The sequence below is a fragment of the Sander lucioperca genome, chromosome 17 (genome assembly GCF_008315115.2).
Source record: "Sander lucioperca isolate FBNREF2018 chromosome 17, SLUC_FBN_1.2, whole genome shotgun sequence".
NCBI classification, from domain to species: domain Eukaryota; kingdom Metazoa; phylum Chordata; class Actinopteri; order Perciformes; family Percidae; genus Sander; species Sander lucioperca.
The window spans coordinates 12870610-12884812 of NC_050189.1; the positions used below are offsets into that span (position 1 = coordinate 12870610).

Genomic DNA, 14203 nt, shown 5'->3' on the forward strand with positions numbered 1-14203 from the left:
AAACGATGGAGATACTAAGAGCTTATTTCGGTTTCATTGACATTGTTCATACTGCTCAGAGAAATATATTAAAAACACAAACCTCCGTTGCTTCTCTCCTACTCTGTAAACATTGCCTTACACTATTAATCTTGTACAATATACAGAATAACGATAGCACTGATACTTTACTAACATTAGCTTACATATGTTTGGGAACCTGATAGCAGATGTTAGCAATGAAATGGTACCAAAATAACAAACTATTATTACACTGGAAGAAAAACATACAGACAAAGTCATACTTCTTGGAATAATACGGCCACCGTAGGAGTTAAAACACGCTCGGAATGGGAGGGACTAGAAAGTAATATTCAGGTGGTTGTCATATACAATTTCACCGCTAGATGGGAGAAATTCTTACACAATGTAGCTTTAAGTAAGTCTGTAAGTATCATCAGGAAAATGTAGTAAAAGTATTAAAAGTAAAGAAAAATCCTCCCAATTTAGAAAAGGATCCAAACTGTTGTGTGTTTAATGTTCCAATCATTTCAGCTGGACTTGTAGGCTGTTATATTGTTGGGTAAAATCTTAATTTGTAAATTAACTAGAAACTAAACCTGTCAGATTAATGTAGTGAAGTAAAAAGTCAAGTATAAAGTCACTGTGTGTGCAATTTAAGTGTGACTCGAGTCCGATTCTCAAACTCAAGTCCCTATATCTAGGGCTGTGCAGACCGCCGTTTACTGTAGCTAACACACTGACTATAGAGAACTAGCTCATACAACCACATTTCAAAACATCTGAACTGTCCCTTTAACCTATCTTATGCATAATGTCCTCTGCCGAAAAGATTTCTGACCTCAGACGATTGTGAACAATGAAAACAAACCAGTTTTCAACTATTTCTAATATGTTCTTTCATATCTATTTTTAGACTTGCAAGTGAAAATGCTTTCGTTTTCTGTTGCAACATGTTCTTTGTTTCCATGCATACTTATCCTGGCTCACTTTAACATCTATGACTGGAGAAATCAAATTATTAAACTCCATCTGAATTTTACTTATTGTTTCACCCTAGTTTAATACTGCTTTTATTGTTCTTAATGGCTGTGTCTGTTCTAATTTATATTTTTTTCACTTTATACCGTGTTGTTTTGCCTTGTTGTATATCTTTCTGTTTTTCTGTTGTCTTGTTTTATGCAACATAAGTTATGTGTTGTACTTTGTTTTGTTGTTTTCTGTCTCTGTGACGCGTTATGCTAAGTTTTGTTTTGCTTGTGTTGTTTTTTTGTTTTTTTTGTATTTTAAAAAGCCTTTTTTAACATCAAAGGCAGGGGACTACAGATGAAAAATAGCCGTTTGGCTAATTCTGGCTTTTTTAACCCATGGAAAATCATGTGTTTCATTAATTTGCGCTGTCCCCTTCCATAAATAAACTAAACTCAAATGATTAAACTATAATGAATTTCAGTTTCAATATTTCTGAACAAATTAAACGTTCTTTTAATACAGGACCGACATGACACATCTAAAAATAAAATAAGTGTCATATTTTCTGATGCTGTCAGTATTTATTATTTGGATGTAGACAGACCTTTTTTTTAGGTATGATAGTTAATAATGTACTTTTTACATCTCAGTAAGCAGCTCAAGTTCAGTCATCTTCAGTTAAGTAAGAAATACCAAAATGTTCAGTTTCCATGAATACCAACCATGGCAATACTGTCTGTTGAGTGACATGGCAGCTTGAGTGAGTAGCAAAATCATGAATCCTACTTTCTCCTTCAATTACTATTATTAGTATTATGGTTAATCAAAAAAGTGTGCCAAATAGGATCTAAATGTCGGATACACTGAAGATTTTAAGCTTTATGAATGATACGTTATCACACCGCTCACAAAAACACTTACTTGCATCAGGAGGAACTTACTTTTGAATACTGATTGGATCTTAAAGCTATGGGAGGAAGAGGAATAGTTTGTTCTTTTGTTAGTTATGATTGCCCATGTCCATCTTTCCAAAAAGACTGGTTCTGTAGGTTTTGTTTATGAAATATATCTTTAGTAACAATACAAAACATGGAGATCTATCTTTTTTTTTTTTTTTACAATCCCACAATCGTTGCATCATTAAAAGGTGCTGAAATTACAGTAATATGTCAGTAATAGACCCAAACAATATTTGTAATTCTCAATTTGCTATTCTATTTTAGGGAGTAGTGGATTGAGTGAGTGTTTTGGACAATGCAGTAGAGAATATATTATTATAATTATTTTGTTTTGGGAATTTTGATTGCCCAAAAAATCCATCTTGTGTAAAAGTAGGCTTTGTTAGTTGAGACAAACTAGTAAAGTAGTGTATGAAGATGTTGCAAGACAAAACTAAGCAAACAACCCAGAAGAATTTGGCAGAGAGAGAAACCAGACTGGACTGGCTAGTTTTAAGGCTTGTCAAGCTCAGCAGCGCGTAAACAGGTGTTATGTTGCTCGTAAAATTTGGTTTCTTTTTCCACTAAGGAGCCACACCTTACAGTTAGTTATATATATTGGAAAGAGAAACTAAACTAAACGGGAAAACTGTTGCACGTCCATCTTGAACACATCAAGGTAAGTGTGTCCTGCTTACAGTAAACTGAAACAACTGAAATACACTGTAATATCACTGAAGATATCAGTTCATATCTTATGAGTAGTAATGGGTTTTAGTTGGAATATTCTGCTGTTTGTGTGTTTTTTTTATGTTTGTTTTAGATGGATGCAATATTCAATTTACTTGCGCAGCACAGACTGGAATCTTACTACCTGAAATTTCGTGAGCGTGGTGTGAAGGATGAAAGAGATTTCATTGATGGTGTAACAGATGAAGATTTGAACAACATCGGTAAGTGTAAAGAAATGTGAAAGCACTTACAAGTCTAAAATATTAATTAGATCTTAAAAGGCAACAACCAAAGATTTTTTTTCTCAGTTCTTTAATGTAAACGGACTGTATTTATATAGCGCTTTTCTAGTCTTAACAACTACTCAAAGCGCTTTTACACAGTAGTGGAACCCCTCACACACATTCATACACGTACAAGGTGCCACCTGCTCATCAGGTAAACATTCACAGACATTTAGGGCGTTTTCACACCTGAAAGTCCGAACCAAGGTCCGGACCAAGGTTCATGTTTTTGTTCCATTGTAACATTTGATCCGGTAAGTTTTGGTTTCACACTGCAGTTATGCAAGCGCACTAAAGATCTCTACGTGACTAAACTACGTCCTGCCGTCATCACATACGTGAGCTGCGTCTCCAGATACTTCTAATTGATTGGTTTGTAGACGGGCTTCCCCGTCCTCTCGTCTCCTCTCTCTGTGTCGGAGTTTTTTCAGCTGACTGCTGCTCTCCTCTACTGACTGCTGCTCTCCCCTACTGACTGCTGCTCTCCCCTACTGACTGCTGTTCTCTCCTACTGACTGCTGCTCTCTCCTACTGACTGCTGCTCTCCCCTACTGACTGCTGCTCTCTCCTACTGACTGCTGCTCTCTCCTACTGACTGCTGCTCTCTCCTACTGACTGCTGCTCTCCCCTACTGACTGCTGATCTCCTCTACTGACTGCTGCTGTCCTCTACTGACTGCTGCTCTCTCCTACTGACTGCTGATCTCCCCTACTGACTGCTGCTCTCCCCTACTGACTGCTGCTCTCTCCTACTGACTGCTGCTCTCTCCTACTGACTGCTGCTCTCTCCTACTGACTGCTGCTCTCTCCTACTGACTGCTGCTCTCCCCTACTGACTGCTGCTCTCTCCTACTGACTGCTGCTCTCTCCTACTGACTGCTGCTCTCTCCTACTGACTGCTGCTCTCTCCTACTGACTGCTGCTCTCCCCTACTGACTGCTGCTCTCTCCTACTGACTGCTGCTCTCTCCTACTGACTGCTGCTCTCCTCTACTGCCGCGGCTCTTTGTGTTTTGTTGTGTTGTTGAGAAACAAGACACGGGAACTTTCTTTCTGGAGAATTTATTCAGAGACAAACGGAAACCTACACTGTACATTTACTACCACTTAACAAATAAACTGCTGATGTATTCTCAGCTCTGATAGCCGAAAGCTGTCTGCTCTGAGCTCATTCATCGTCACTCTCACTCTCTCATGTAGCCTACACACTAAGCACCAAGTTATTCCTTAAAGGAGCTATTCCCCGGTCTTGTAACACAAGGAGAGCCTGCCAGAGCTTCTTGTATTTGGTCCGAAAGTCCGAACTATCCAAAAAATGCTTTCACACTGTAAACGAACCGGACCATGGTTCAGTTTGGTCCGGACCGAGACCACCTCTTTTTATCTGACCAAAATTTGGTCTTTTGATCCGGACCGTGGTCCAGGGGAGGTTTCACACCTCTAATTTTGGTTCGGATCAAACTAAAAAGTCCGAAAGTCCGGACCAAATGAGGTATGTGTGAAAACGCCCTTACACTCCGATGCGCAACTCGGGGTTCAGTGTCTTGCCCAAGGACACTTCGACATGGGACTGCAGGGCCAGGGATCGAACCACCAACCTTCCGATTGGCAGGCTCTACAACTGAACCACAGCCACCCCTGTGAAGATATGAACTTTGGTCTTAAACATAAAAATACACAGATTTTCAGTATTTGCATAGACTATGCTTAAACATATGCAGTAAAAAGTAGTAATATAACCAAAAGTCAGTTTAATTTATCCTCCAAAAAATTACTACGAAAGCCACTCATAAGTTTGGAATATTTATTTCTTTTGTAGGCTAATTATAGAGCTTAAATTCATTTGTTTAACGCTATAATGGATATTTCAAGTAATGGTCCAAATAAAACAGTTTGCTATATTAAAATGTACAATTAAAATAATCACACATATTTCCAAACAGGATTAAGTCAGGTGGAAAGGAATCGTTTTTCGACCATGAAAGACTATATTCGCAGACTCAGAGCTCCAGCGGCTGCAATGTCTGTGAAGAAGTCGTTGGAGTCCTTCTGTCTGCAGTACACGTACCCCAAATGCCCTGAACCAAAATATATCAGAGGTAAGAAATTAACCTAATTTATTAAATATTCTTAAGCTTTTTTTCCACTAAACTTTTTGATTTCAGAGTGTAAGCAATCGGCAAAAACTGTGTAAAAAAAAAAAAAATAATAATTAGAAGCAGCCTTTTTTATATTCTCTAGACATGCCCAATATAATCAGATTTGTCATCATCAAATGTGACATATCTGAATAGCAAAACAGCGGCAGCAGCCGGGGGCGGTGACAAAACTCCGCTGTCAAGTCGTCCAGTTTCCAGACATTTCCAGCAGCCTTCAGGCTGAACAGGAAGTGACAGAAACACTCACATCCTGTTAGGTCAGATTCTGATTTAATAAAATGTTATCAGACCCATATATCAGCTTGTACACAAGTCTCAAGTTGTTTTTATTATGACAGAGTAGCTGTCTACATGCGATCTGTTGCGGATTTTAATTAACAACACACTGTAGATGATCCATAATCTGAACAAATTTAGTCTCTCTGACTTCTAAATGTAACTATCAGCCACACATTTGGTTTGTACAGAATAAGCCTTTAAATCAGACAAATAGCAGTTAAAATCCCTCCAATTCAAAATCAATGTTGAGTCGATTCTGTACCAAAGTTAGATCAGCTGAGTGGCCGGCATTTCCCAGCATGCCCTGGGTCCGCCTGGGTCTTGCAGTCGGTGAAAAGCAACTGCGCTGCCTGCGTCTCAAACCTGCGGCCGCCTTGATCTCGTGAGGTTATCATTGCCCACGTGTGCATGACGTCAGAGCAAGTCGGGATCAAGTCGGACACAAATCTAACCGGCATGTATTGGGCGGCGATCGCAGGTGATCGATTCTGCGCAGATCTGGCTCATCTCGAACGAGCCTAATATTAGTGACGAGTCAATATTTGACACTTCCTGTTTTATTTTGATACTCAGACTGTGTCTCCTTTCAGGTTGCCTCACTCTGTAGCTGTGTTGGAAACCGTTCCCTATCATGGAAATAGTGCACTATATAGTGTGTTCGCCATTTTGTAGTGGTGTTCGAATTCTCCGCGGTTAATTTCATTCACTACATAGTCCACTATAAAATACCCACAATGCACAGCTAATTTGTGTGTACATACGGTGTAGCCTACATTTTACTCCTGTATACTACAATGCAATGTAAATTGTTATTTTATACCACTAACAAGGCTCACCACAGTTCAATGGTAGCATCAGGGGTGATTCTAGGATCTGACCTTTGGGGTAATGAGCAGTTGATAGCAGTTAAGCTAGGGGGGTCCGGGCATGCTCCCCTGTAAGATTTTTTTTTTTTTTAAACCCTTAAATTATAACTTCTGGTGAGTTTTGAGGTTAAGAAAGAGACAGATTGAGACATGCAATTATGACAAACTATCAACAGATTCAAGGCATCTGCTGTGAAAAAAGATGGCAACTACAAAGCATGATTATTGCAGCACATACCTTGAACTGGTAAAATAAGCCTTAAAATATTTTTAGACAGGATTATTCATGTTTTTTTCTGCTGTTTCTTTTTCATTTGCATCATTGATAGAAACTGATATGGTTATACAGGGTTATGATGAATAATCTAATCTAATAATGCCTCTGAACCAGATGGGGAAAATCCATCATCTCTTTTTCTTAAGAGCCTGGGCCTGATAATAAAAGCATTTACTCTTATACAACAACTACATTATATGATAAGTAAGACATCAATAAATCTCAGAAGACCAACTTTAATGATTATTATGCAATACAGGAAATAAATCAGAGTGCCAATGAATAATATGTATCATATGTATATGTATATATCAATGGAAGTCGAATATCACAATAAGCAATGAACGAATAATGAATGAATACAACCTAAATTCAGTTGTATAATATATAAGTGTTTTCGCCTGTACAATATATGTCCACTTTCTCACCTGGTTGTTCCAGGTCACTCTCTTTGTCCACTCTCTCTCCATCCTGCTCTCTCTCTCTATCCCCCTCCCTCCGTCATATCACTGACAATCACATACAAAACATTTTGTAATCAACTAGAAAATAATCTTCAAATAAAAGAGAAAACAAAACACAGTAGTCCTACTATATATGTCTTATAGGCTACCTAGCTACCTATCTTGCTCTCTCTGCCCTTCTCCCTCTCTATTCTCCTCACTCCTTTGTGCTGTCAACCAGAAGGCAAATGTAATCAACTAATCAACAGAGAATGTTCAAGGTTCAAGGTAAACTTTAATATCCACAAATAGGAAAGTCACCATTACACACTCCATCGTTATACAGCCTACTGCATAACATTAAAAATATAAATACAAAATATGAAAAGACAGAAAACAAGGACAAGACAGACAAGGCAGGAAAAACATTTAGGAAACATATACATACATGACAAGCATGTATTTAAAAGTTGAGTGTTGATATATACAGTATGCTCATAGTTTAAGATGCCTAAGATCTTATAAGTCTGTTATTGTGCAGTCTAATTGCTTAGGCACAAAAGACTTGCTGTACCTTGTAGTCTTAATTTTCCTTTGCAGGAGTCTGCCACTTGACCTGTTGCTTCTTAGAAAATTCTGATGAAGAGGGTGGGTTGAATCATTTAGAATTTGTTCTGTCTTTTTTAAACTAAGGTCATTGTACAGTTGAGCAATTCCAATGATCTTACTGGCTGTTTTGACTATTCGTTGCAGTTTCTTCTGATCCTTAATATACATGTTACCAAAGGCATAAATAAGGCCAAATGATAAGACACTCTGCAAGAGAGCTTTGTAAAACATCTGAAGAATACAGCGGTCTATTCTAAAATTATTGAGTTTCCTTAGAAAACAAATCCTCTTCTGCAACTTTTTGGACTTGTTTTGTGCACATTCTTTAAATGTCAGTTTATTGTCTATTTCAACACCCAAATATGTGTATGTTGTAACCCGCTCTACCACCACACCATTTATATTTGAAGGTGGAACTATAATTCCCTTTTTATTAAAATCTATGGTCATCTCCTTTGTTTTCTTCGCATTAACCACAAGGAAATTATCTGTACACCATTTAGTAAAACCCTGCACCTCCCTCTCAAAACCCTCTAGGGATGCAATATTAGACTTTACAAAACCCAATAATGCTGTATCATTATAAGTGTGGTCTGAGGAGGTTGCTTGGCAGTTATTGGTGTATAAAGTGTATAGAATAGGAGACAGAATTCACCCTTGTGGTGCCCCTGTATTTATGGCTTTTAACGATGAGACACACAAGTTGAATTTGACTTGTTGACTATGGTTCGTCAAAAAGTCAAAAATCCACAAAAATAATCTTGGGTTAACCCCGAGGTGTACCAGTTTTTTTTTTTACCATCAGGTGGGGTTCGATTTTTTGAAGGCACTGCTGAAGTCTATGAACACAATCTTGACAAGACTCTGTGCCTGTTCAAGGTGCTCATATGTGTTGTTTATCAGGGTCAGCAGTGCATCTTCAACCCCTCTGTCTGCACGATAAGCAAATTGGTTTGGGTCTAAGGATGGTGTGACCTCACATAAAAGCTGTTTCAAGATAATTTTTTCAAAACATTTGATTGCTCTGGATGTTAGGGCAACAGGGTCATTAAGTTCCCTAGGTTTATTGTTTTTGGGTACGGGCACAATCAAAGATTTTTTTCCATACACAAGGAACTACACCAGTGTCTATTGACAGCTGGAACAGCCTTTGAAATGTATCATGTAGGCTACCAAAGGTTATAAATTCCCCTATTTATAACATATGTGAATATAGGGTTGCATTGGAATAATGTTAAAGACTTATCTTATACTTTCTCACCTGAACCTGGCTGTTTTCTTTTAAAAAAGAAATGTATATCCATCTTTGGGGAAACAGACTGTGGGTCAGGGTTTGTTGTTCCAGTGTTTCAGTTCTGATATAAATGAGTCTAATGATCCGTCAGGTCGAATTATTTTTCATGTTCCCCAAAGTTATCTGCGGAGACTGAACAGTAGACTGAGGCCCCCACCAATCACAGACATAGCCTACTCCTTCAGGGAATCACAGATAGGATGTTAACTTTTTTTTTATTTATTTTTATTATGGCTGTTGACTTTAGGCTACAACTGAGCTGAGCCTGTCATCATTGATCCTATTCCATCGCTAAAATCAGGTTTGCAAAAGTAATAAGGTTTGAGCACTAAAGGATTTCACAAAATCACAATGATAAGGACTTTATTTTTCAGGGGGGCTGAGAGGATATTTAGGGTGGTGCTTCAGCACCCCTAATAATAGCTAGGCGCCGCCTATGGGTAGCATAATGAGGGTCCCTACATGTAAACCGAAGCATCGAGAACGTTGTAAGTGTACAGACAGTTTATTAAAAAGATAGATTATAAAGACAGTAGCGTTCATGTTTACATGCGGGCGGCATCTTGGGAAAACAGTCATGAGCAGTCGAATCATTAACGCTGTGTTTGAGCTATGTTACTGGTTACTGGTTGCACGGGGTTCGTCGTTCGACTGCTCATGACTGTATTCCCAAGAACGCCTGTATACGAGAACGCTACTGTCTTTCTAAACTATCTTTTTAATAAACTGTCTGTACAATTACAAAGTTCTCAATGCTTTGGTTTACATATAGGGACCCTCATTATGCTACCGTGGAAGTGTGGTGCTATTTTGACCCTTGTCAATGGTATAGAAATAGCGATTTGTTTTTACTTTCCAAGTGCCCCAAATACTAGCGTTGTAAGGTAATCAGCGGTTCGCGCTAGCTTGTTTCAGGCTACAAACACATTCGATTAGCATGAAAACACATCCCAGGGAATGGTCGACTCTGTACATGTGTTATTAACCCCTAGGTTCGTTTTGCACCGGAATTGTCCTTTAAGTCCATCCTATGACAGACCTGACAGGCGAGGGCTGGCGCCTGGGTATAGCATGCAGCACACAGGACATGACACAGTATTGTGTGCAGTATCATTGTATCCCACATGCCATTTTATACTTTTACCATGGTCATTTCAAATTTGCAGATATGGATCCCGCACATAACACAGTTGAAGATTTAATGTTGAGGATCTGTCACCTTGAAAGTGTAAATCAATCCAAAGGGGTCTGTCTCTACACAGTGGATGGAATGCCTTTGACAGATGATCCCTTCTTCAACACATGTAAGCTAGATTCTAGGTCTTTATTCAGTGTGATAATGCACCACAGTTAAGGACTTTTCAACAGTTATTAGGCCTTTATATAAGCTTGTCTAATTGTTCTACAAAGAAAATTATCATCAGAATAATTTGGAATGTTCTCTCGCCACATGAAAACTAATATACCAAGTGGCTTTGGAAAAAGGAAAGCAAAACAGAAATCCACCCTGTGACTTCTGTAAAAGCTCAGCAACAAAATAGGTAAAGTGTTTGTTTTGTTCACCTACAGGGTCTTTAAAAGACAGACATATTGAAAATAAGGATGTAATCTATGCCATATTCACACCAAAGGAGAACCTGAGAGCAGCTCCTCACATGCTGACGCGAGAGGTTACTGAAACCTACGAGACTGATACAGTTCGATGCCACATCATGCTCAAGGTAAGTTTATGTACAGTACTGTAGGGAATTTCTTCCTCTTAACTAAGCAGCATCGAAGACTTCTGGATATAATAAAATGGCTATCAGTTGTAAATATTGCTTCTTTTGTCTGAACCGGAGGTGTTAAAGTTAACCTAAATACTTTGATTTTTCATCCCTGCTGCTTTTCCTTTTGTATAAGTAAAAGATGTTAAAATCTTTGTAGATATTTGTGAATTATCGTGATTAGGTGGTGTGGGAAATGTGAACAGTGTTTGTTAAATTGTATAACCTGGTGTTTTGTATTCCATTTGCATTGAATTCTGTTATTCATTTAGTGTTCTATCTACCTGCCCAGGGAGAAATAGCGAAAAATAGCAATTGTGCTAAAACCTGGTACAATGCATCTCCTCATTTTTATAAAAGGTTAATGTTCAATTGTGCACTGTCCCTGTCTAAACTTCCTAGGTGTGAACTACTTAATATGGAGGAAATATTTATTCATAATTCAAATTGAAAGTTCAAAGAGAAATTGAAAGTCCAAAGAGAAAACGAAGCGAGATCAAATTAAAATTATATTTTTTTTTAATTTTCCATTGATCAAATTAAAAATATATATATATTTTTTTAATTTTCCATTTGGCTTTTCCATTTGGATTTAATATTTGGCTTTTCGATTTCCATTTAACATTGGCTTTTAATTTGGACTTGATACATGTCAATGTAAATGAGGAGGCGTGGCCCAAAGGCTGGTGGGAGGGTCTGAAACAAAAGGGGTGCATAGGCACCTTATGAACAGCAGGGGGGGCTGACTGCTGGGGAGCACACTGTTGAGCATCTGTCTGCAGCTTGGCCACCAGGCTGGCTTATCCTCTTATTTCACATGATAGAAACTGATGATGTAGGCTAAACACAAACCACATTTCATGCAACAACAGTGAAGTTTTCATGTAGATACTATAATTGGGCCCGTGTTAGTGAGGACTAGATTAGGACTGTATTTAAAGCTGATTCTGGTTTCCAACTTCGCCCCAGGTGTGTCTGTTTAAAACACGGACGGAGACAACTTCTCTCTTTTGATGTTTCACACACACACACACACACACACACACACACACACACACACACACACACACACAATCTCAACCGGGTAGTCATCGTCCGAACTGCGACCTCTCACTTTTTTCTCCGGGTGGTGCGCGCGGTGTGAGGTGCGTGTCCGCGCTATTCTACGACAACAATAACTCCTGATTGACGGCCTTTTGTACAGCCCGTGTATGCTACTTTTTCGTTCATTTGATTTCCGATTTTGAAACAATATCCAAATTTGATAAATGGGTCATTTTAAACCTTGTTAATATTGATGACAATGGGTTCAAATGGAAAACGTGTGTGAAATAGCAGATGGAAATTATAAAAAAGCAATCGATTCTATAATCTAGATCGGGAGTTTGCCGTAGCTGCAGCAGTAAACAACTGGAAACTTTTTACAATTTTTGTCTATTTCACCACTAAATTCACTATTGAGACTTTTTTATGCGAGCAATTAACTGTGTAGAGTTTGAATATGGACAGTTTTACAAACATTGATGGCCAACTGCACATTTTCTCCGATGTTGTCAGAAGCTTCAGTCTGACGGGACAGCCAGCTGCATGGTGGCGGCCGGGATCGCCTCCCTGCTGGCCGGCCAGTGATGCTCACAGACACCGCTGTCAGCTAGAAGTCTCTCAATAGAATCATGGACAAGTTTATTTCCTGAAATATGGCTCGTTTTCACAACACATTGTCATCAATATTAACAAGGTTTAAAATGACCCATTTTTCAAATTTGGATATCGTTTCAAAATCGGAAATAAAATGAACGAAAAAGTACACGGGCTGTACAAAAGGCCGTCAATCAGGAGTGATTGTTGTGAGTACATGTCGGAGAATAGCGCGGACATGCACCTCACACCACTGTTTTAAACAGACACACCTGGGACGAAGTTGGAAACCAGAATCAGCTTTAAATACAGTCCTAATGTAGTCCTCACTAACACGGGCCCAATTATAGTAACTACATGAAAACTTCACTGTTGTTGCATGAAATGTTGTTTGTGTTTAGCCTACATCATCAGTTTTTATCATGTGAAATAAGAGGCTAAGCCAGCCTGGTGGCCAAGCTGCAGACAGATGCTCCTCAACAGTGTGCTCCCCAGCAGTCAGCTCCCCCTGTTGTTCATAAGGTGCCTCTGCACCCCTTTCGTTTCAGACCCTCCCACCAGCCTTTGGGCCACACCTCCTCATTTACATTGACATGTGTCAAGTCCAAATGAAAAGCTAATGTTAAATGGAAATTCAAAAGCCAAATATTAAATCCAAATGAAAATCCAAAGTTAAATTGAAATTCAAAAGCCAAATATTAAATCCAAATGGAAAAGCCAATGTTAAATTGAAATTCAAAAGCCAAATATTAAATCCAAATGGAAAAGCCAAATGGAAAATTAAAAAAAAAAAAATAATATTTTTAATTTGATCAATGGAAAATTTAAAAAAATAATATTTTTAATTTGATCTCACTTCGTTTTCTCTTTGGACTTTCAATTTCTCTTTGGACTTTCAATTTGATTTATGAATAAATATTTCCTCCCTAACTTAGAGGACGGCGCTTTTAATTCCCTTTGATTTACTTTTTCCCTTTATCAGTTTTGCAAGTGAGAATTTCAGGGGTGGTACTGTATAGACTGGTGTACATACCTAAGACACCAATAATTACACACATCCACCAGCAAGTGGTGCTATAATTTTCTATTTTGAATATTTGATCTAGGGAGACTTTGAGGTGACAGTGAATTTGGCAAGCGACACAATAGCTAATTTGAAGAACAAGCTCGCCAATGAAAGTGGAATCCCAGGACATGTTCTTCATTACAAGTATGTCAGAAATATTGTATTCCATAAATAGTATGGCTTTTGATCTAAATAGTGATACTGATTCGGATGTGCTTATCTATATTTTCAGAGGCGGACATGGTAGTGGCGACACATTGGAAAGTTGTGGGATCTCAGATGGGTCGACCGTGCACTTCTCCCTGTCCACGTTTCCTGAAGACGTTTCAGACCACAACGAATTCTTCATCGATGATGTTGTGCCCTCAGTGCAACAAACCCCCAAAGGAATCAGTGTCTTCTTGTCTTCACTTTATATCATTGTAAGCACAGTTTCATGATATATCTGTTTGAAATGCGGATCTATTTATTTTTTACGTAATTGTTTATCTCCCACCCTGCCACATATTGATTTATTGCGCACACATGCAGTTCAGACAAACAGCAGTGTGTGTGTTTGTTTTTTGGCATCAAAATTGGACAAACTTTTCAAGAAAGGAACTACAAACTCTTTACAGTGTTTAACTCTTTTAGATGCTCTTTCCCCTCTGTATGTGCCCAATGTAGTTTGTAATTGTTTTGATATTTTCCACTACAGAAAAATAGGGGTCTAGGACTTGGAAACAAAACTCTCATTGCATACGTACGCAAACTGACTGGATGTAACCCTCTGGCCCAAAGTTTGTATCAGTTCCTCTGGAGGAATGAGGTCATATCCAGGAATCAGAAGGTATGCAAGATCACTTTCATTACCTTTTTCTCATGAAAATAAAAAGGCGCCTT

The 14203-nt window shown here is 38.5% G+C and overlaps 1 protein-coding gene across 3 annotated transcripts in view; it reads left to right on the plus strand.

Moving 5' to 3' along the window:
* The first annotated feature begins 2506 nt into the window (after positions 1–2506).
* The window catches only part of LOC116063676, a 35717-nt gene continuing 24020 nt past the window's right edge, over positions 2507–14203 (plus strand). For 2 of the 3 annotated variants that reach the window (XM_031318593.2, XM_035994015.1), the window contains exons 1-8: positions 2513–2589; positions 2734–2863; positions 4868–5023; positions 10018–10155; positions 10421–10572; positions 13362–13465; positions 13554–13743; positions 14019–14150. In XM_031318593.2, the coding sequence (XP_031174453.2) occupies positions 2734–2863; positions 4868–5023; positions 10018–10155; positions 10421–10572; positions 13362–13465; positions 13554–13743; positions 14019–14150 (1002 nt within the window). In that variant the 5' untranslated portion in view covers positions 2513–2589. Of the gene's footprint in view, positions 2590–2733; positions 2864–4867; positions 5024–10017; positions 10156–10420; positions 10573–13361; positions 13466–13553; positions 13744–14018; positions 14151–14203 lie in introns of all 3 variants that reach the window. The other variant, XR_004895555.1, reaches the window with a different exon arrangement.